Below are 20,627 nucleotides of genomic sequence, written 5' to 3'. Positions count from 1 at the left end.
GAGATATGGGTAGGAACTTGCTGAATCTCCGCGAATTAAGTCACGGTGAAGTACTCCAGCTACATATGTATTGAGTTGGTTCACTGGTTGATCCTCGGCTTGGGCGCTTGGCTCACGTAGTCACGCACTTTCGGTTGGAGTCGGCAAATTCCCTTGAGACTCAAGCCGTCCAATTGCTTACTCTAGTCCACTTTAGTACTAGCTTACAATAAACTAGTCTCTTTACCACAACAGGCTAGCGTTCCCGTGCCTTGCATCTAACTTATTTCGGTTAGTCCTCCCGCGGGGGGTTTCGAACCACGTGATTACCTATCGGATGATCAAGAACACGCGACATGTCCCGCGTTCCCTCAAGAGTTCGTTCATTAGATAGGAAGAGCCTTTCGTTATTGATGCTTCAAATCCGGTCATTGCAGTGATGGATGTTCTTTACCGATAGCTGTTCGAGTTTCCTGTCGGCTACTCCATAGATACCTACTGTTTGTGCACCAAACGCAGATCGAGAGCTATCGGTGTCCTCATCCCATATGCTGGAAGAATGGCACAGCGACTGAAGTACAACTAATTCCAGGCATGATGACTCAATGACTCAGCACTGTCACAGTCCCGGAATCTTGTCATATCACGGCACATGGGCATCCACCTGGGGTCATTCTTCCTAATCCACAACGTTTTTACTTGCCTACCTCGAGGTATACCAATTCACGGAGCCGGCTGTAGTCGAAGGTCACTGGATGGACCATGGAGGTCACAAAGAGCACTTTTCCGTTTCGCCTAGCCTCGATTCTTCATGATCTCAGCGTCTGCTCGTTCGTCGCGTTGGATTTTGAGTTCTCCGGAGTAGCTCCCCGTCAGAAGGACGGCGGGGCGAGGTCGAAGCAAACACTGCAGCAGAGATACGCGGAAACAAAAAAAGCAGCCGAGAAATATCAGATTCTGCAGATTGGTCTCACGGTTGCCCTGGAGGATCTCGAGACAGGTGATGAAATCCGAGGATTCCAATAAATGACACCCAGCTGAAAGTACATCAGGAACGTACACTTTGAAGCCCTACAACTTTCACCTTTCTCCTCTTATCGACCCGCAACTAGAAGTGGAACGCACGTGGTCATATCAGAGTGGTGGTAAGCTTCGAATTCTGGTTTCCTTTGGGAATCGTGGTCTAAATTGCTCCTGTGCAGCTGTGCAGTTTCTCCTCAGGAATGGCTTCCGCATGGATGCACCATTTAATGAAGGTATTGCCTACATTTCGCGAGCAGAGCAAAGAGAAGCGATAAGCAAAGTCCTAGAGCGGCATGATCGCGATATCAAGAATCGCGCCTGTACGAATCCCTGCAGTGATACTGGTGCGCCTTTGGCAAGCGAAGAGTCGGAGACAGAATCAGCGGAGTTTTTGCTCACTGTGCGTCAAATGATCAATGCATGGCTAGAAGAGGGGGAGGTTTGTACATGTGCACATCCATCTACGGTCTGACGTGCTGATAATGAACAGCGTGCGCCGCGATACCTGAATATTCCCCCGCCAAGCTCTCGTGTCTCGGTTAACGGCGAGACCACCGTGATGTCCACGTTGAATAAGAACCAGAAACTGCTCGTGCACAAATTAGTCGAGAGGGAATTTCCAAAGTTGGTATCAATTGGAAAGTCAGAGTGGGTTAAAATCATCCACTACGATGAAGCAAGAGAAGACGCCATCCACCAGAGGCGGATGCATAAAATCCAAGAACGTTGTCGACAGCAAACCGGGTTTCGCTGGATCATTGAAGCGTTGGTGGGAGGGGATCTTTCCAAACTGCATGACGCAGCCTTTTCCAGTTTGGTATCGAATTCTGGTCGTCGCACAAAGCAGAGGGCTGTGAAGGAGGCTGCGGAAGGGATCAGAAGCCGACTACAAGAGAACCGCCCGGTCGTAGTTGGCCACAATCTGTTGACCGACATGATATATCTTTGGCGCTGCTTTCTTGGCGACCTCCCGGAGACAGTCGAAGAATTTCAGGAGCAATTACATGAGCATTTCCCGCTATTGATCGACACAAAGTATCTCGCCACCCATGGATGCGGCAGTATCAATCCTGTGGCATCGTTGACAGAAGTCTATGAAGGCCTCAAGGACATTGAAGGGCCCAAATTCGGTCAGATGTGCACTTGATTCGGAAGTTTTGCTCACAGCTAACCGGTCTTTCAGTGATTCATCCCGATCACGGCAAGTACAATCACAGCGAACGATTCCACGAAGCTGGATACGATAGTCTGCTCACTGCACAGATTTTTCTCAAGCTGGCTTCTCAGTTGCCGAAGGTACCGCCCGGTGGTAACTCGCATACGAGCGACACTGGCTCAGAAGGGTCGCAGCATACTGCTACATCTCCTGGTTCCATAGATACGAATAGCTTATTGAACCCGGGCGAGATTCCTTTTGCACCTATAACCCAGACGGAGGCTCCTCTGCAAGAACACGCTGGGTCAGAAGAGAAAGCGGTGCGCGGTTCAAGCATCCAGTCGCGATTCGCGCATGGGAATCTGTTCGACGCATTGGCAGCTGAGGATAGCGTCGGTCAAATCGACGATTCCGGCATTGCTGGCGCAAGCCATACTTTGACAAACGAAGCCAAGATACAAGAAATGATTGCTGAGGGCAAACTTATCCCGCGATTCGAATCTCGGATTTGGGACATCTATGGAAACAAGCTACGGGTCTTTGGAACCGTTGAGAGAGTGTGCCCCCTGGGCCGTAGATCACCCACACAGGTTTTATGATCAAAACTATTGTTACGATGGCCTTGAGAATTCAAAGTCAGAGAATTTTGTCATGACTGTCACTCCTCGAGTTGTCGTTGCAGCAAATGCGGGAGCGAGCAATGAATGTGTGCAGCTTCTATCTAACAGTACGCCTTGGACATAGAAGGTACCGCTAGCGAAATTGCTGCATGGACGGTTGCTCTGAGCACCACTAAATGATCCCCGGTTGTAGAGTAGCAACGCGTTGATGATAAGGATGGGTGCTGTGGGAAGAGGAAAAGGAAGATCGTGCTGGCCAAAAGGATTTCAGTTATCGGGATGCCAAGACTTGGAGACCAAACTAGCCTTTTTAGGTTAGCGTCAGACGCCTAGCGTATCTGGCACTCTTGATTGGAACAGTGAACATTTTTTTGGACCAGAAGAACAACAGGCCAGGTTGAGCCTCGCGAGAATCGACTTCGACCCGGGGACATGTTGGCGGGATCCAATGGCATGAGGCGCATCGCCACGGTGCTCCGTATGTGTTTGTGCTGTTCTGATTGTCTGCTGCGGTAACGCTGAATGATTTCCCATCTGTCTAGGATCAGGAGTCGAGTCGTCGGTGTGCAGAAGCTGTCAAGAGACGTTTGGCCGACGGAGCTATTCCTCGAGCGCCGCCGCCGCAGCATCACAGAATGCTACAGAAGCAGAGATTCCGCCAGCTCAGTCGGCCTTGAAGCCAGCCTTTGCGATCAAGGCCGGTGTGGTACTCTCACGGCCACCCCAGATCACGCGCGACCTGACATCGTTTGAGAAGGCGTACTATTTCTATCAGAAACGCCTCAACGAGCGATTAGCTCTTCCCTTTACAAAGTACTTCTATTACAAGCGCGGCACGCCGGCGGATGAGGACTACAAGCGCAAGATCAAGGAGCGATTGACGCCCGCGCGAGACATTGGCCGGTACAGCGCGTACTCCAAGGATGCGTGGAACGACGAGTTGCTGGTGGGAGCCGTCGAATCGGAGCCGGAGCATATGGTTGAACAGATCTATCGGGATGCCGAGAGTGTGAGCAGCAGCCAGCAGGAAGGGGCCGTGAAGAAGGAGGAAATTCCTCGCCCGGCGCCGCGAGTGACAGAGGCGGACGTGAAAAATGACCAGAGAAGTTTGAATCGACGTCTGCAAAGAACCCTGTACCTCTTGGTCAAGCCGAAGGATGGGCAATGGCAGTTTCCGACTTCCCTGGTAGGACCGACGGAGAACCTGCGCACGGTATGCGACCCTGTTTTTAAAACAAGAATTTACCAACACCGTTTTGATTGGGGGACGCTCTCGCTGACAAATTGATCGTTGCTAGGCCGCGGAACGGACACTCGAGCAGTCCGCCGGCGTCAACATGAACACCTGGTTCGTCGGCTACCATCCCATTGGCCATTACTCGCACATATTCGAGACCCCGCGGAAGGATGAGACGGGCCAGGAACTCGCCGGCGAGAAGACGTTCTTCATGAAGAGCCGCATCATGGCCGGCCAGGCTGATCTCACGAACAACCAGCTGGGACTGGAGGACTTCAAGTGGCTGTCCAAGGACGAGATTCAGCACGTGGTGCCGCTGGATTATTACCTGAGCATCCGAAACATGCTTTCCGAGAGGTGAATAGGGCTGTAGGATACTGTTCTTTGGCGGGTTTCTATCTTGTAGGTGTATTATAGCAATATGTTGATATCCATTGAAACGCAGCTCCTCGAATTGAGAGTAATTCTACCCAATCAGCACCACGACAGCATGAAAAGATACTACTGTATAGTATGATTCAGTTCGGAGTAGAATTGAGGTGCTTCCGTTTCCAGACGCGATTTAATGAGATAACCTACGCGGTACATAATGCCGCGACACGTTAGAACTGCCCGAGCTGTACGGTACATGTAGTACCTCTAGTTTGCCTGCCGGGCCGCCATCTCTTTCCCAGCGCCCTGCAATGCTGCATCCATGCATGAACAAATCAGACCTTGCGTTAATCCTGAATGCTTCATCACATTTCAAGTGATTCGTCTATTCAAGGCCTCAAATCTGCTCATGCAAATAAGCGATGATCTTGACCAAGAAAAATCTACATCAATGGGTTCAAAATACGTCATGTCCTTCGTGGAATACTAGTTCAAGGGACAAGGCTTGCCAATGTGGCAAAGGTGGTGTTTCAAAGTGTTCGCAGTTGGTACATACTCCGTAGTTGAAAGTTTCTTTTTTTGCGTTTGATGATGGCAAAATCCAGATTCAGGTCGAGCTGTTGGACTCCATAACCTAACTACCTAGATCCATGGCGATTTTAAAAAAAAAAATGATTGATCCAGTTTCAACGCCACCCCCGAACGGCACGAGGGAACCCTGAACCACAACCCCGGGCCGCAAGCCAAGCTGAAAGTACATACGGGATGGCAAAACCACAACAACAGCGCTGGGGAGAAGACAAGGGAGCGCATTGGTTATCCGTACTAGATTTCAGATGCGTTTCTGATCGAGCCACCACGGGGCCAGTTGTGGCTTGTGACAACCCTAGCCATGGAGGCTCCTCGTACAATATACTCTGTACAATTGAGAAACTAAAACTCGAGTTTCGTATGGATCCTTTCTTTTCTTTTGGCAATTGCATGGCTGGTACATACCATTAATCATCCTCATTTCGGAAAGTTCAGTTCGATAGATCCGAATCGTCGAGTCCATCGATCATACTATATATATCCGCTTGCGGAATTCCCTACTTAGGTACAATAGTCATGGCGTGCAGTTACTATCGAAATCAACTTGCTTTCATTTCACAATCAATCTGTCTTATAAATTCGTTGGTGACGGTTCAGATTAGCGGCTGAATCTTAATAAACAGCCGAAATAGACGCGATGAAATGAGGGCACCTTGCCGAGCCGAGTATTAGTTCCTTGTAGTTAAATTCAGTCGTTGGCGCCCTTCACACAGCTGAACTGACTCACTGACCTTGACAATGCATGCGGCGCAGTCATGCCAATGGCAAAACACGGAAGCAACAAAAGCCCTTGCCGCATTATTAACATTGGGATTTTTTTTTTATTTTTTTATGCTGTAGCCTACTTCGTACGTAGTAAGTTAGTACTGTACCTAGTTTTGCCATCCGGATACAGAGTACAGTTCTCCAAAGAATTTATATACGACCGACAATCATCCACGGTCAAGTTGCGAACTTGCTATTGTGGCTGCATTTCGAGATCATACCCGGGGTTTATGCTCTACAGCTTAAGTTGCTCTTATGCATCGAAATTCGAACCTGACAAACTATCTGATGCGCCTGGTCTAGAATCTTTTCCCGATCTGTCTTCTGCTTTCCCCCTAGATGAACTGGACCTGGTCCGAGTGAAGCATTCTATTCCTCTTTAGGGATCGAGCTGGCGTCGTTGTGCAGTGGAATCACAGAAAAAATCGCTAAATTGCAAGGTTCGTGCTTGGTTTTTTTTTTTTTTTGTTTTCCGTGGTCTTTGGCTATTGCATCCGTCATGCTTTCGGTCAATCGTTTGCCAATTGTCAATTTGTTCTGGACAGATTTGCCCGAGTTGTTTGGCGTGGCGTAGTCAAATCTCCGTCTGACATTTACTTCCAGAAATCCGAAAGGAAGACATTGAATAAAGAGCGTGCCATAAGCAGCGCTCCTTTTTTTTCAAGTTCTCCAGAGAGTGCCCGGCAGTCTGCAGTCTCCGCCTTCCACAGGATCGTTTGTTAGTGGGTTAACTGCAATTACGGGCACTGCTGCGCCTACAGATCCGTTTGGGGGCTTTCGTCCTCGGAAGTTGCTACTATCTCCGTCCTGCCGGGCTGAGTTCGACGATAGTCCTACAAAGCCCTGCTTCCCACGTGCTGGACATTTTTGTCCCTGGCGCTTTGTCTCAGTGTGGCATAGCGGGAACTCCACCTGTCGATCCCTGCCAACTGTGTCAGCTTCCAAGGAGAATCGAAGGACAGAAGAAGCACCAAGGGGAACATAAGGCGCAAGCAAGCAACTCGAGGAAAACCAAATAAAGAAAAAAAAAAAAAAAGGGAAAGTCGTTGCCAAAATGCCGCCGGATCCATCGTGTTTTACCGGCCTGAACCTGCCGCAGTCCTTCACCTTTCCAACGACCATGGAGGACTTTACGCTCTCCGCCGGGCCCAACACCGACCTTTGGCGGAAACCACCCAATGGTGATACCTCGACTGCTCCCATCATCTTCACCTCGTTACAGCGCCGGTTTGTTGTCGCCGAGGTCACAATAAGCGCGGATTGGGAAATGGAGTCCGATCAGGGCGGCCTAGTCATCTTTGCCGGGCCCGTGCCGACGCAATCCATTCCCTCGGACACTGCGTCGAGGTATCGCTCCAGCTTGGGAAGTGCCCCGACTTGCAAATGGGTCAAGGCAGGCATGGAGTTTGCGTCTGGCACCGTCAATGCGTCGTCGGTCACTGCAACGCCGGACGGTGCCGATTGGTGTGGCTTCCCCTTGGCCCTCCCCAACCGGCATACCAACATTTTATCACTGCGGATAAAACTCGAACGGGTCGGCCATGCACTGTGGATTTGGTATCAGGTGCCATCGCTCGCACCGCACGCCCACACGCCAGGCGCCGTGGGAAGCACGTGGAAGAAGCTGCGAGAGGTAACGTGGTTTTTCTACGGTGTCGAGGACAAGTGCGTCCATGTGGGCGTCTATGCCAGCCGACCGACCAATCTGTCGCGAACGGACACTATGTGGCAAGCCATGCATGGCCTGCGCATCGACGACTCGACCAGGGGAAATGAACTGGTCGTCAATTTTGAAGATCTTGAGATTTTCTGATTGCTTTCCCTCGACATGGTCATTGAATGCCATTCTCTTGTGACGGCTGGTACATGGCAAGCGTGCTTTGTGCTCTTCCTCCGACCCCTCCTCATTTGGTGTTTCGAAATCATTGATCGATATTGTGGTGTCAAGCTTTGTTCATGTTATGTCGCGATGTTTCAGGCTGCGGTTAGATGTTCAAGCGAGATATTGCCAATTGGGCGCTGGTTATTTTGGTGTTATTGCTCCATTCAGCGGATTCCGTGTATGCATGCTTCGAGGCGTCGCTGTGACGCGTTCTGGTGCCTTTCTGCTTCGTCATTGAGACACGTTTGATGCCTTGGTGCATTGCTGTCTGCTGATGTTGTGTTGTTCTGATCTGACCAGGCGAATGGGGTACACGGCAGGGTCCTGCGAATTTGCGATGATAATAACAGAGATTTATGAGTTTCAGCAGAATAATGTAGCGTTTTCGAAAGTCATGAATCGAGCCAAGTGTCAGCTGAAATGGTGTCCTGTGTTCCCGCAGCAATCCCAGGGAAATTGTAGGTACTTATTTGCATCCTTCGACAGAAAAGAGCGATCATTGCCGATCAGGTAGGTAGTAGGAGGTATGGGTATTTCTGCTGCACAAAGTTTGGAATAGATAGGTTGTTTGCCCCGAAGACTTCACTCTCCTCAACTCCAGACACACTTAGGCGTTCAGCAGAATACTTTCTGCTGAGGCGGGGAGGGGAACTGGGGGCGGCCGATTGGTGGCGTTCATACTCGTGGTCTCACGTGATTTTCATTCTTTCTCACACAATCGCACATCTAGGGCTTGGCGTATCAATAACTAATGCTCGCCACGCAGATCTTGGGGGCTCTTGACGTGGAGCACATTCATTGGCAAACGGAGTGAAGGCGAACATCTCCGAGGCTCCGAATGACCATGCATATCCTGATCTGTTTGTGTCTCTGGCGTTCATCAATCGATGTTTCTGGGATATTGATCCTCCAGTCTCACAGTCCAATGCTTGGGAGCTGTGAACGAGGAAGTGAGTCCAATGTCATGATATGGCTTCTGTCGACGAAAGAATTCTTCATGTGTGGTTTAGCCTAGTACGAATACAGGGCTGTCGATAACCATCCGAGATGTTTAGGCAAAATGATTGAGTATACTACTCGGACCTTCGGTAGGTAGTCTGGGTAGTATCGAAACCATGACGAAGAATTTGATCGTGAAGCCCAACGAAGACTGCTCATCTTCGCAATATATATTTTTCATATGTTCATTTCCCAAGGCGCAATCGATGCCCATTCTTCGTGAGACATACATACCTTTGGACCTCGAATTTTGATTCCCCGTACCTTGAATCAGAAGCACATTTGTATGACATGCATCTCGGTCACAGACCTGGAGAAGACTTGAACATTTGCGATTTCTCTTTTGAGAGTTGGAGACACCATCGGATGCTTCCTGTAATTGATGATTGCTGCTTCGACGAGCCACCTTGCGTGCAAATGTCTGCATTGCTCGCACATGGATGTGGTTCTCCATCGGATATGCGTGCCTTTCCTGCGTTAGCTTGGGGCTGTGGATGGGCCGCCGTTGGCGCTCAACAAATCGAAGGAGACCTTGAGTGTTTGCTTTTTCCTATCTGAGGGACGCGCCGTTGGTAGAGTTTTCAGAGTTTTCATGCTTGCATGATCCCGCTTCACCGCATCATCAACACCCCTCTTTTTCTCTTCGTCCGTGCTCAACTGCTGACCAATTCGACCTCGGGATTTCTGCTTGCCTCGCCTGAACTCCCGGTCGCCGTGTTGTCCTCCGTAGAATGTACTCCGTATACGAGTGTACATAGTTATATAGACCAACGTTTGGAAAGCGTCCGAGCCTTGTCGCCCAATTCACCATGTGCGAACTTCATGGGACAGCTTCGAGGTACTGTACTTTTTCGATTCTTGGAAGAAACACGGTTTCTACATTGACCCCATACCTGAGAAAACACCGTAAATTCAATTCAAGGAAACTCTCTTAACTGTGACTAGTAGCTTGCCCCCTCAGACTCGTTTGGTCGATAGCTTTGCTCTCCCACACCAATCCAGGTGCACTCTTTGGCTAGTCACTGTGACAACGGACGCCAATAATGACCCTTGCCCCGCTGTTTGTTCCTTGGCCGTTGTCGTCGCGGAGGTCGCCTCGTAGGCCTAACGTATGATCTACGACTACGAGTAGGTTACGGTAGTTCGGCTCAAGCTCTGATTGATATCATATCGCATGCCCACCTCTTCGCCTATCTTTTCGGCCTGGTGCTGCCTGAATCTTCTCCTCCTCCTCTTCTTTTCACCTCGCTGAAACTCCCTGCGGTGATTCCCACCTCCAAAAATCTTCCTGTACTTTCTTGTTTTGTTTTGTCTGTTTGGATTTGACGTGTTTGTTGAGTTGAGCTGGGGAGCTGTCGCTCGCTGGTTTCGTGTATTTGTATCGTGGGATTTGTTTGTGTTGCAGAACCTTGTGGACGATTTAAGTCACCACAACTGGAGACAAAACAGAAGAAAAAGACAAAAGTAACGCAAAGACGCAATTCCTCCACTCCGACCCTTTGTTACGACAGTTGACGACCGTGACGAACCGTGACGACCGTTATGGCTGACGAGACTATGACTGAGACTACTCCCATCACGACTCATCCCGATCCGGGGAACAGTAAGACTCGCTGTTGAGCTATGTATCGGTGACTCGAGCTTGTTTTGCTGACGATATGATTGTTGTAGGCATTGATGGCAGCAGTGCTGCAAAAGACGCAGTGAATGTGGTACCTCCAGATACCTCCGCAGCTGTGCCCGATGAGAAAAACGCTAGCACGCTGTCCGAGAAACAGGATTTGAAGGGGGAAGGCGACGACCTGAAGGAAAATGGTGCAAACGGTGCAGCTGTGGCAGACGAGAATGTAACAGCGGAGAAGTCCAACCAAGATTCGGCTCCCCAAACCGTACCCAACGAAGATGATAAAGGAACAAACGGAATTGGAGGCCCAGGAACAACTCAGAATGGCTCAGAGACTGTGGAGAATTCCACCCCTGATTCAACGGAAGACCAAAAAGACCAAGAAGAGCAGACGACGAATAACTTGTCGTCCGAAAACACAACGTCAGAAGTTGTAAATGAAAAGACCGCCGAAGCGGCCCCTGAGACTGCCACAGACGTTAAAGAAACTCCTGCAAAGGCCGGCCAGAATGATTCTGACAACGTGGCTCCAACCAGCAACCCTGCAGATGCTGCTGAGACTCCCGAAGCTGCGGGTACCAGCTCGGACACAGCTGCAAACGCCTCCCAAGACCCATTAGAAGAAGCCCAACAACAACCGTCTGCTTCGAGTGTGGAGACTGAACCCTCCGCGGAATCCCAAACTGCTCCTACAGAACAGAATGCTACTCCAAAACCTGGTGCAGAAGTCACCGAGCCTGCCGAGTCTTCCACGGACTCGAAGGATCCTACAACTGAGGGCCCAACTAAAGTTCAAAACGATACAGAACCGCCTCAATCGGAGGATACTGTGAATACAGTTTCCATGGAGAGTGAAATATCCGAAGCAAAAAAGACGGGAAATAAAGGCAATGCCGAGGGTACAGCAAAGGATCCTGAGGCTACAGTCTCGGTGGATGCTCAGACTGCCTCCGAACCCAAACCAACGGAACCTGTGGCAGATTCTGAGCCTCAAGTGTCCGTAGCTACGCCGGCCGAGGAAGTTAAAGAAGAGTCTGCAGAGGAGACCAGCTCGGAGACAAAAGCTGAGTTCAATGAGACGACTGAACCGTCTACGAGCGAGCAACCTCCAGCGAAAACCCAAAATGATGAACCGCAGGAAAAGGAAGCCCCGACGACGTCGAACGAAACGCCAGAAGGTGTGCAGTCAGAACATCCAACCAAGAATCAAGCAGAAGTCATCGCTACAGAGAATGAAACACCAACGTCAACCGACGACACAGACAAACAACCTCAAGAGACGACCGAGGTGAAGCAGACAGCCGAGAATCCGTCCACAGAGCCCTCAACAGAGACCGCTGAAGAGCTTCCTGCAGACACGGCAAAGCCAGCCGCAGAGCCTTCCTCAAATCCTACCCAAGAGCCGTCCACCGAGGAGCCTGTTTCCCAGCCTGCTACGGGGACAGTTACAGAATCCGCTACGGAGCCGGTTGCGGAATCATCTACGGAGCCGTCAGCAACGACTCCCAAGGCGCAAGATACACAATCCAGTGCAGAGCCCGTTTCCGAATCTGTTGCAGCGCCAACTGAGGAAAACTCGCTGCAGCGGAACGCGGAGTCCGCTACTGAGCAGACAACGGCTGAAAATGAAAATCAGGTTTCCGAACCGGGGGAGCCGGCGTCCAGCGATGGCGTGGAGAAGGCGGCAGAGTCATCGACCGACGCCGCAGCGCAAGAAACTGACAACCAAGGAGACAAGGCAGAGGCTACTGGCAGTGCTGAACCTGCCGCCGACCAGCCGGCACAAGCTGAGCCCACGATGGAATCACCTGGAAATGATGCTGCACAAGGAGATGCACCAGTCCCAGAAGAATCTGGGCAGGCTGCCGACACTGAGCGCGAGCAGAGCTCGAAACAGGAGACAAGTGTCGGGGAGCCTTCTCAGCAACCTACGCCTGCGCCACCTGAGGAGCCTGAGCGGACGGCCAATCAAAATGTGGAAGAACCACAGACGGAGAAAGCACAAGTAGAGGAGGCCCATGTGGCAACCGATGAGCGCGCCGAAGCGGCAGCGGAAGAGATCGTTGAGGAAAAGAAGGAAGAGTCCACTGATCAATCGCCTGAACAAATTTCCCAGCCTGAACCTCAAGGGGAAGGGGTGAAGGTGGAAGAAGAGGCGAAAGACAAGGGACCTCTGACTTCCAGTGCCAATGACGAGGAATCTGCTGACTCTCAGCCAACTCCCGAACCCAAGGCTGAAGAACCCGCAGCCTCACCGCAAAAGACTGAAGAAGGGACTCCCATGGAGCAACCAGTCGACGAACCAGCAGGCACAGAGCAGGACAGAGAACCTCTTTCAACGGAATCTACTGCGCCGCCAGCTACAGAAGAGCCCGCTACCGAAGAACCGGCCACAGAGCCTGCAACCGCTGCAGCGCCCGTTGCAGAGTCCTCCATCGGGGAGGATGCCGTCGCAAACCAGCCAGGTGCAGAGCCTGCTACAGAATCGATTGCTGCTGAGAAGCCCGCCATTGAGCATCCTGCCGAAGTTCCTCCCCCTGACCCTACCACGGAAGGGCCAGCCACACAGTCTGCAACAGAGGAACCCGCTACAGAAACCCCTGCCGCAAAACCCGCCAGCGAAGGACCAGCCACGGAAGCGCCTGTTGCAGAGGAGACAGTTGTAGAACCCACGACCGAAGAACCTGCTGCAGAAAGTCCCATCCCAGAAGAGCCAGCGGCACATGCACCTGCCATAGAGCCTCCTACTGAATCGCCCGTGACCAAAGAGCCTGTTGTAGAAACTCCTGCTACAGAAGAATCAGCTGAAGCCGCTACCGAGCCAGCTGCAGTGCCTGCTCAGGAGCCTGCTGCTGCAGAAGAACGTGCCGCAGAGCCAACAGCCGAAGAGCCTGACACAGATACGCCTGCTACAATGCCCGCCGCAGAGCCCGCTGCAGCGCCCAAGGCCGAAGAGCCTGTCACAAATGCACCGGCTACAGAAGCACCTACTGCAGAGCCCGCGGCAGAACCCGCGGCAGAACCCGCCGCTGCAGAACCTGCCACGGAGCCTGCCCCACAAGAGTCAGCCACGGAAGCGCTCGTGGCAGAGGTACCAGCCGCAGAACCCAAGGCGGAAGAGCCTGTCACAGATGCACCGGCTACAGAAGCACCTACTGCAGAGCCCGCGGCAGAACCAGCCGCAGAACCCGCCGCAGAACCCGCCGAAGCACCTGCTGCAGAGCAGCCAGCCGCAGAACCAGCCGCAGAGCCAGCCGCAGAGCCAGCCGCAGAGCCAGCCGCAGAGCCAGCCGCAGAGCCAGCCGCAGAACCAGCCGCAGAACCAGCCGCAGAGCCCACGACCGGAGAGCCTGCAGGAGCGAATGCCACAGGGGAGCCCGTTGCAGAGCCTGCCAAGGAAGAGGTTTCTACAGAAGCTCCTGCCGAAACGCCAGCCGCTAAGCCCACCCCAGAAGAACCTACCAAAGAGGATCCTATCACAGAGGAGCCTACTGCAGAAGCGCATTCCACAGAGAAGCCTGTGCAGCCTGCCACAGCAACACTTGCCGCAGAACCCGCTACCAAAGAACCTGCCACAGAGGCTGCTACAGAAGCGGCTTCCGCAGAGAAGCCCGTCACTGAGGCGCCTGCCGCAAAGGAACCCGTTGCTACCGAAGGACCTGCCACAGAAACACCTGCTGCAGAAGTCCCTGCCGCAGAACAAGCCACCGAAGCACTTCACACAGGGTCTGAAAAAGAAATGCCAGCCGCAAAGGAGCCCGCTGCAGAACCAACGACCGATGGGTTTACCGCGGAGCCTGTCACCGAAGCTCCTTCCGCAGAACCTGCCAGCGAGAAATCTGCCACAGAGCCCGCCCAGGAAGAGCCGGCCACAGACGTGCATGCTGCAGAACAGCCTGCCGCAGCACCCACCGCAGAAGAGCCCGCCACAGAGACACCTGCCGCAGAAAACCCTGCCACAGAAGCACCTGGTACAGGGGAGCCTACCTCGGAAGAGCCGGCTGCACCTGTCACTAAGGCACCAGGCACAGAACCTTCCACTAAAGTGCCCGCAACCGCAGAGCCCACAGCAGAATCCGCCACTGAAAAACCTGCCGCGGAGCCTGTGACCGAAACGCCTTCCGTAGAACAGCCCGCAGCTGCCGAAGAACCTGTTGCTGCGCAGCAAACTACAGAGGTTTCAGTTGCGACAGATCAAGCACCTACAGGGCAAACTACGACAGAATCAGCGGCGGACATTGCTCCGGCAGAAACAGAGGAACCACTTCCTGTAGCGCCTGAGCCAGGACAAGTGGTCGGGGACGCAACTGTAGCGGCAGAACAAACCGCCGAAGGGTTGCCTCCAGCAACGCCAAGCGATCAAGCAGCTGAGGCGAAGGCCCAGGTTGTCCGAGAACAGAGGGAGAAGGATGTTGCGGCGACAGAGAATGTATCATCAGAAGAGAAAGATACTCGGGCGCTTGCCGAAGCCGTGGCCGGCGTCGGTGCTGTTACTGCTGCAAGTGCTGCAGTTGAGAATACCTCGGAAGCAGTGACCAATGGCAAACCTGCTGATCGAGTAATTTCTGATACGGAGACCTCTCTCGCTGAGTTCAAGCATGCGGAAACCGGCGCGATCCCGGCGGATCAAGTAGCCGGCGAAGAACACACACCAGCCGTGAACGGTAGTGCTTCTGCTGCTACTACGAAGGATGAAATTGCGGCTACGGAAGCTGTTGGAGAACCTTCAGACGTTCCAGCCGCGCAGAGCAATCAGAAAACGGTGGCACCGGAAGGGATCACCCAGGATGCCAAAGAAGATGCGGAGATTAATGCAACAACCAACGTTACTTCAAACGGTGCTGGCTCCGAACAAGTAAAGGATTCAGCTGAACTGCCATCAGGAGGTTCGAAGGAGGCTTCGCTTGCCTCCGACGTTTTACAGACTGCGGGAGTCGCAGGAGCTGCAGGAGCTGTAGCGGCAGCTGCTGCAGTAATTTCTAATCAGGCTCCCCAGAAAAGCGCGGAATTATCAAAGGGCAAAGAAGCATCTGGCGAGGATCCACTGGCCGCCGAAATTCTGGCTCCTACCCCTCAGAGAGGCGTGCCAGCATTCGAAGAGAGTGCTTCCACAAAAGTCAGCGAGACAGAAATTGCACGAGAGCCCTCAATCACTCCTGAGCCAGAAGCTTCGTCTACGCTGAGGTCATTGGCCGAAGATCGCGTGGCGCTCCTCCAGAAACTAGGGGGCTCCGTGCCTGCACTAAACTTGCTGACAGACGATCAGCGCAAGTCGGTTGTCGAGACTCAAGCTACCGAAAGTTTCGATCAAGCTCCGGCCGGGGCGGGTCCATCAGCGGACAACGCTGGAACAACCAAACCAGATGAAGAGAGGAAAGAGCCAACGACACAGCCGGGTAACGATGAGCCCCGCGGGGAGGAAGATGCGAGGTCGGTGAGATCGACTGCGGTTTCCTTAAAATCCAACAACTGGCTCAAGACGTTATTCCGGACTTTGTTTACCTCTATTTTCGGCAGCATCTTCACCATCTTCCGTCGGTCGAAAGCTTCCCAGTAAGGATCGCCGTCTTTGTCATTAGGCGTTGTTGATATCTCTTATTGGGAGGGGAAGCGTGGTCATGCATTCCATGATGCACTAACAACCATCAGGAGGTTAAGTCTGATTTCATTGGCATCAGTCGTTGTCGGACCTATGCTTTCATATGTATGGCATGGCTATGGATATACCCTGCCAGTGTCTGAGTACCTGTTAGCTGTGTTTTACCGGGAGGGCGTCCTATCACTCTTCCTGCTTGTCATTTACGCAGTGCTTGAAATTTCTGTTTCCTTGTCATGATTTTGTCACGAGTTTCTTGTGTCATGAGTATCTCATCTCTCCAGATTGATATGTGATGTAGGCTACATTGTGATGTTACGAGTTGTGAATGTGACGATGGACACGCAATGCCTCTCCTCGAATCCATGGTAAGCGAATCATGTTGGATGCCACTGAGGTCCAACCCTCCTGTGATGTGCAAGCATGATTGCGAATACTCCTTCCTAGCCGCTGCAATTGACCTGTGCCGTTCACTGCCGATTCTTAGCTTGAGCGACATCTAAGTGAATGGTCTAAAACATTTGCCTCTGCCTTCAGGACAGAACTGCGGCGACATAAGCCGCAATACCTCAAATCATTGCCACGTGACCCTTCATGCCCTAAAGTGACAGCAAATTCACATTGTCGTAACTATAGCTGGGCTTCAGTACGGAGAATTCGCTCAACAAACATGGAAATCAATACGCTGGCAATGAATATGACTGTGATAATGTAACATAGCTGTCAGCTCAATTCTCTCTCCACTGTTTTGAGTATCCAGACCAATAGAGCACGATTAACTCGGAGAGTCCTATGTTGACTAAATGTTTCATCTGTTCAGAATTTATCAAACTCCGAGAACGTAGCACGATGACAAAGCGGCAAGCACCTTGTCATGCCGGTAAGGGCTCTGGGAACGGTATAAAAGGGCCCTCCTTCCCCACGTTCAGTTCTCCATCATCATTACCACTTATTTTCTCACAACAGACAAGTAGACCTCGTCTACACTTCCGTTTAAAACAATTTCAAACCAATTCAAGTTATTACAATACCTCCATATTGAAACATATGAAAGGAGGAAGCCTTTCAAATGCATCCGTGAAGAATGGACCGCAGGACATTCCAGTCCTGGATTACTGAAGCTCGGGGTGACCTGATTTCAATCCAGGTCACCTCCCCCTCCATACCGCCTTACCTCCCAATCTATGTCAGGCTTGTCAACTTTTGTCTCTTTCTTTACAGTTGGTGACCTTCTGAACTGAGGAAAATTTTGTGCTGTGGTGAGTTAACCTGTCTTCCAGTGGCTCTTTACATGCGGTCACTCGAAAATTGTCGACTAAGTTTCTGGGACAAAAAGGCCAAGTACGTACCAGTAGTATTTGACTAGTTATTCTATTGATTATTCGATTGGTTTTTTTTTGTTACTAATATACTAATCTAGGGCAAAGCTTCTTGCTGAAGGTGTGAAGAAGATTTGACGATGTTGATTGTATTCGACATTCTTAAGTTTGGGTACATTAATATACCCACCTACAACGAGACTTGATCTCGTTCCTTTCCCTTCCTCTTCACGTGGGAGGAAAAAGAAAAACTTTGAAGATTTATTTAGAAACCACGTTAAGGTTGAAATCTCCTGCATGATGGTGAGTGCTTCAGAATACTACCTATACCGTGTCACAACCAGACTTATGTCGCTTCATGTTAGAGAACGACGGTCATCGTGCGAGTCATCAATGCCTAAATGACCTCAGACCGGCCAACTGGAAGTCTGTTTCTCCAAACTTCGATGCGTTCTTGCGCCTAGGCTACTTCGATCTGTTCCAAATGTCAACTGGCTCCCGACAGCGGGCACGTATTCTAGTGCTAGAGTCCAAAGTGGCAAACATCTAAGATCCCACGGGATCCGCAAACATGCCATGTTTGCATGAATACATACTTCTCAAATAGGGCTATCATCGGTCCAATCTGATCGGATATCTTCCAGCTTGGATTCTGGTTGGATACGTTCAGCAGTCCACCAAGTGCCTCGGTACGTTATCCTTTTTATGCTCAATTTTATCAGTCACTGACGGAAGATGCAGTATGAGGATGACGTTATAGGCCTTGCAGAGCGACAGTTATTGATCCTGTTTGCTCTCCTCAGGGGGCTGCCAACTACAATGGAGAAGCGAGCATAGTCTTTTTGTCCCTAATAGTGCATTTCCTGGATTCATTATGTATGAGACGAGTCTGCGGAGCGCGGACAAGTCGCCTGTCTGACTTTAGCATCTACGGTCAAAAACCAATTGCCAAACTCCGGCAGAGTATCAAGCATGCTCGCGGCCATACTCCTATGCACACTTTTTTTTTTGGGCGCATAGTCTGCAGCATGTGTCGAAGACGCCGTGTCACGACATCATGTGGGGAGAACTGCTGATGTCTCTTGCCAAATCAGTTTACACCGAGACTCTTGATGGCCTGTTCTCATTCTGCAGTACCTTTCGATGTAACTACACGGAACTCAAAGTTCACAACGTAAGCATCGTCCAGAGTTTACATTGGTCAATTTTCGGGACGTTGGCCGTAGACGACATAGCTGCAAGTGTCATTCGCTGTTTGTTAGTTCCGTTTTATTCAAAACTGTAGGTGGTGTATTGCTTGGAAAGCTACGGGGATGCTCACAAGTTGAATAACATGTGAACGTCGCGCCTCCGGCTGTCAGCGCGGGCCTTGCTGGCAAGGACTATGACTTCCTCCTTGGTCCACTGCTTGTGCCGCGTCAGAGCGGCCAGAGCTGCGGCCTCGAAGCCGTTCGCTTCTCCCTGGGTCTGGTTCCAGGCGCCGAGTTTCTTCTGTTCGAAGAAGGTCAATATTGGATAATTGCTCTATCACTCTTTGAATGTGAAGGGAGGAAACTGACAAGATGAGGATCCTTTGGCCAGACACCGTAGGGAATGACGAATTTCTCCACGTGAATGTTCACGAAGCCAGCGTCCTTGAACCACTGCTCCAGCTTGGGTCCGGGACCGACCTCGTAGCCCTCCTTTTCGAACGCGCCGTAGACTTCGTCGAAATACTGTTGGAGCGCGGTGCCGTCGAGGCTGCCGTCTTCGGAGTAGGGGTAGCTGTTCCAGTCCTGGAATTCAACCCAGCCGCCGGGCTTAACTGACCTGTTCTGCGTTAGATAAGTGGTCAACTCAGAAAACAGGGGAAGGTTCCGATAACATAGTACCGATAGCACTGCTTGATCAACTTTCCAAAGTCCTTTATCGAGAGGGACAGGTACCGCGCATGGATAAAGTCAAATGGGTCTTTTTCATATGCCCATTCCGACTCGATATCGTCCACCAGGAACTTCAGGTTCGGAGGAACACTGCAAAAGCCCGTTAGCCGAGCGACCTTGATACAGATTGTTAGGTCCGACTGACAGAGTCGGCTGGATCGGGCTCAAGTCACAACCGATCACCTGGAGGACAACAGATCGGATCTTAGCATTCTGTCCAGCTGTGAATCGCTCTCCCGATGGTATTCCTTACCTCTGCTTGGGGGTGTTGGTCCGCTAGAACGAGTCAGTATCCATATCCTGCTGCGTCGGCCTAAACCGCCAAAACCCAGCAAGCAAACTTACCGAAATCAATCGCCCAGATGCCTGTCCCAGTCGCCAGATCAATCACTCGCTGTGGATTCTTGATCGGAGCTAGGTAAAGTTTCTGGTGCAGCAACTGGAGACAAAGCTCGTGCAAAATGTCCAAGCGGTTGTTTTCCGACTCATCGTTGGGGAGTAGGTACGCTAGAAAGTGAGTAAACAATCAGTCTACAAATCTCTGATGATCAGACAAAATTCATGTCAGCCTCCTACACCCATCGCGGTATTTATGGTATCGACGGCCGTTTTCATGGCGATAGTCGAGTACTGACGAGGTCAGCGACGCGCTGTACGACGATCTACATAATATGCCGAAGAACACGCGTGAGCATGCTTTTTGGTATCTGAAGCGCCATGGTATCGCATTACGTACAGTTCATCACCGTACGACGAGTCGTTCTCAAACTGTGAGAATTAGTGAGCAACGCGTTCTAATCCATGTACTGCAATGGAGGTATATCGTACCGAGGTGTCCACTTCAACGTTTGCTGGGGCATTGTTGGTGGTAGTATTGGTCTGTTCCTGAGGGGACGTTTCCGTCATGGTGGAACTGCTCTCCGATGAATACCAGCAAGATTGACGACTGACGGATCACACGCTCAACAACCCTAAAATGGTATGGAGTTCGTGTTTGTATGCAGTACCGCTTCAAGAGTCAGTATCTACCAGAGATTCGGTCTCAACAACCAGGTCCTTTGTGATCTCTTCCTCTACGCCCGGTAACCCCTCTTCAGTATATATATGCGCAAGTGGATAAGGTTCGACCGTTCTAGATACTAGCCCTTCGATAACAGTGCTGTACGTCTGCCAAAACGGAAACAGACGGGGCCGTTGTTGGGGCCATGGTGACCTGGGTGTATAAATTACTAGTTAAGTAAGTTCTCTGAGAATAAGTCGGCTATGCACTTTAGGTATGGAGTAACTGCGGGGAGTCGAGATACAAGGATATGCGAAATCGAACTTGCGTCGGTTTCGCGCACAAGTCAAGCATTGGAAGAAGTGTTCAATGCTCTTCATGGTGCGCTGGATTGGTCGCTGCATCTGCACGTTGCTTTGCCAGCCATTACATCTTCCAATCAGTGTGACCGGGTCAAGCAAGCCATGCTTTCCCACGGCCCTTGGCCGCCCAGGCTCGATCTGAGAGGCTACTACTCGTAGTGGCAATGTCCTCCGTAGGGA

The 20,627-nt window shown here is 51.3% G+C and overlaps 6 protein-coding genes across 6 annotated transcripts; 5 read left to right on the top strand and 1 right to left on the bottom strand.

The window, feature by feature from the left end:
* Positions 1-741: 741 nt before the first annotated feature.
* VTN31DRAFT_6726 (uncharacterized protein) lies at positions 742-2,757 on the top strand (the record flags this gene model as incomplete). Its single annotated transcript, XM_069407368.1, has 5 exons — positions 742-979; positions 1,032-1,124; positions 1,182-1,441; positions 1,493-2,132; positions 2,186-2,757. 5 exons carry the CDS (start codon positions 742-744, stop codon positions 2,755-2,757), a joined length of 1,803 nt encoding a protein of 600 aa, XP_069258901.1.
* A 453-nt stretch (positions 2,758-3,210) lies between these two features.
* Positions 3,211-4,376, top strand: VTN31DRAFT_6725 (mitochondrial 54S ribosomal protein mL46; the record flags this gene model as incomplete). Its single annotated transcript, XM_069407367.1, has 3 exons — positions 3,211-3,256; positions 3,321-3,991; positions 4,077-4,376. 3 exons carry the CDS (start codon positions 3,211-3,213, stop codon positions 4,374-4,376), a joined length of 1,017 nt encoding a protein of 338 aa, XP_069258900.1.
* Positions 4,377-6,797: 2,421 nt separating this feature from the next.
* Positions 6,798-7,556, top strand: VTN31DRAFT_6724 (uncharacterized protein; the record flags this gene model as incomplete). The annotated part of the gene is made up of 1 exon (XM_069407366.1): positions 6,798-7,556. One exon carries the CDS (start codon positions 6,798-6,800, stop codon positions 7,554-7,556), a length of 759 nt encoding a protein of 252 aa, XP_069258899.1.
* A 2,610-nt stretch (positions 7,557-10,166) lies between these two features.
* VTN31DRAFT_6723 (uncharacterized protein) lies at positions 10,167-15,805 on the top strand (the record flags this gene model as incomplete). The annotated part of the gene is made up of 2 exons (XM_069407365.1): positions 10,167-10,227; positions 10,296-15,805. 2 exons carry the CDS (start codon positions 10,167-10,169, stop codon positions 15,803-15,805), a joined length of 5,571 nt encoding a protein of 1,856 aa, XP_069258898.1.
* A 1,123-nt stretch (positions 15,806-16,928) lies between these two features.
* On the top strand, positions 16,929-17,301 carry VTN31DRAFT_6722 (uncharacterized protein; the record flags this gene model as incomplete). The annotated part of the gene is made up of 3 exons (XM_069407364.1): positions 16,929-17,064; positions 17,125-17,185; positions 17,265-17,301. 3 exons carry the CDS (start codon positions 16,929-16,931, stop codon positions 17,299-17,301), a joined length of 234 nt encoding a protein of 77 aa, XP_069258897.1.
* A 1,063-nt stretch (positions 17,302-18,364) lies between these two features.
* VTN31DRAFT_6721 (uncharacterized protein) lies at positions 18,365-19,991 on the bottom strand (the record flags this gene model as incomplete). The annotated part of the gene is made up of 10 exons (XM_069407363.1): positions 18,365-18,398; positions 18,485-18,654; positions 18,723-18,972; positions 19,035-19,175; positions 19,231-19,268; positions 19,339-19,361; positions 19,431-19,592; positions 19,662-19,747; positions 19,822-19,853; positions 19,914-19,991. The coding sequence occupies 10 exons, from the start codon at positions 19,989-19,991 to the stop codon at positions 18,365-18,367; spliced, it is 1,014 nt and encodes a 337-aa protein (XP_069258896.1).
* Positions 19,992-20,627: the final 636 nt, after the last annotated feature.

This window comes from Thermomyces dupontii (assembly GCF_041956625.1).
Source record: "Thermomyces dupontii strain NRRL 2155 unplaced genomic scaffold VTN31scaffold_7, whole genome shotgun sequence".
NCBI lineage: Eukaryota > Fungi > Ascomycota > Eurotiomycetes > Eurotiales > Trichocomaceae > Thermomyces > Thermomyces dupontii.
Note: the sequence above shows the minus strand (reverse complement) of the source record. Positions and strands in the feature narration are given on the sequence as shown.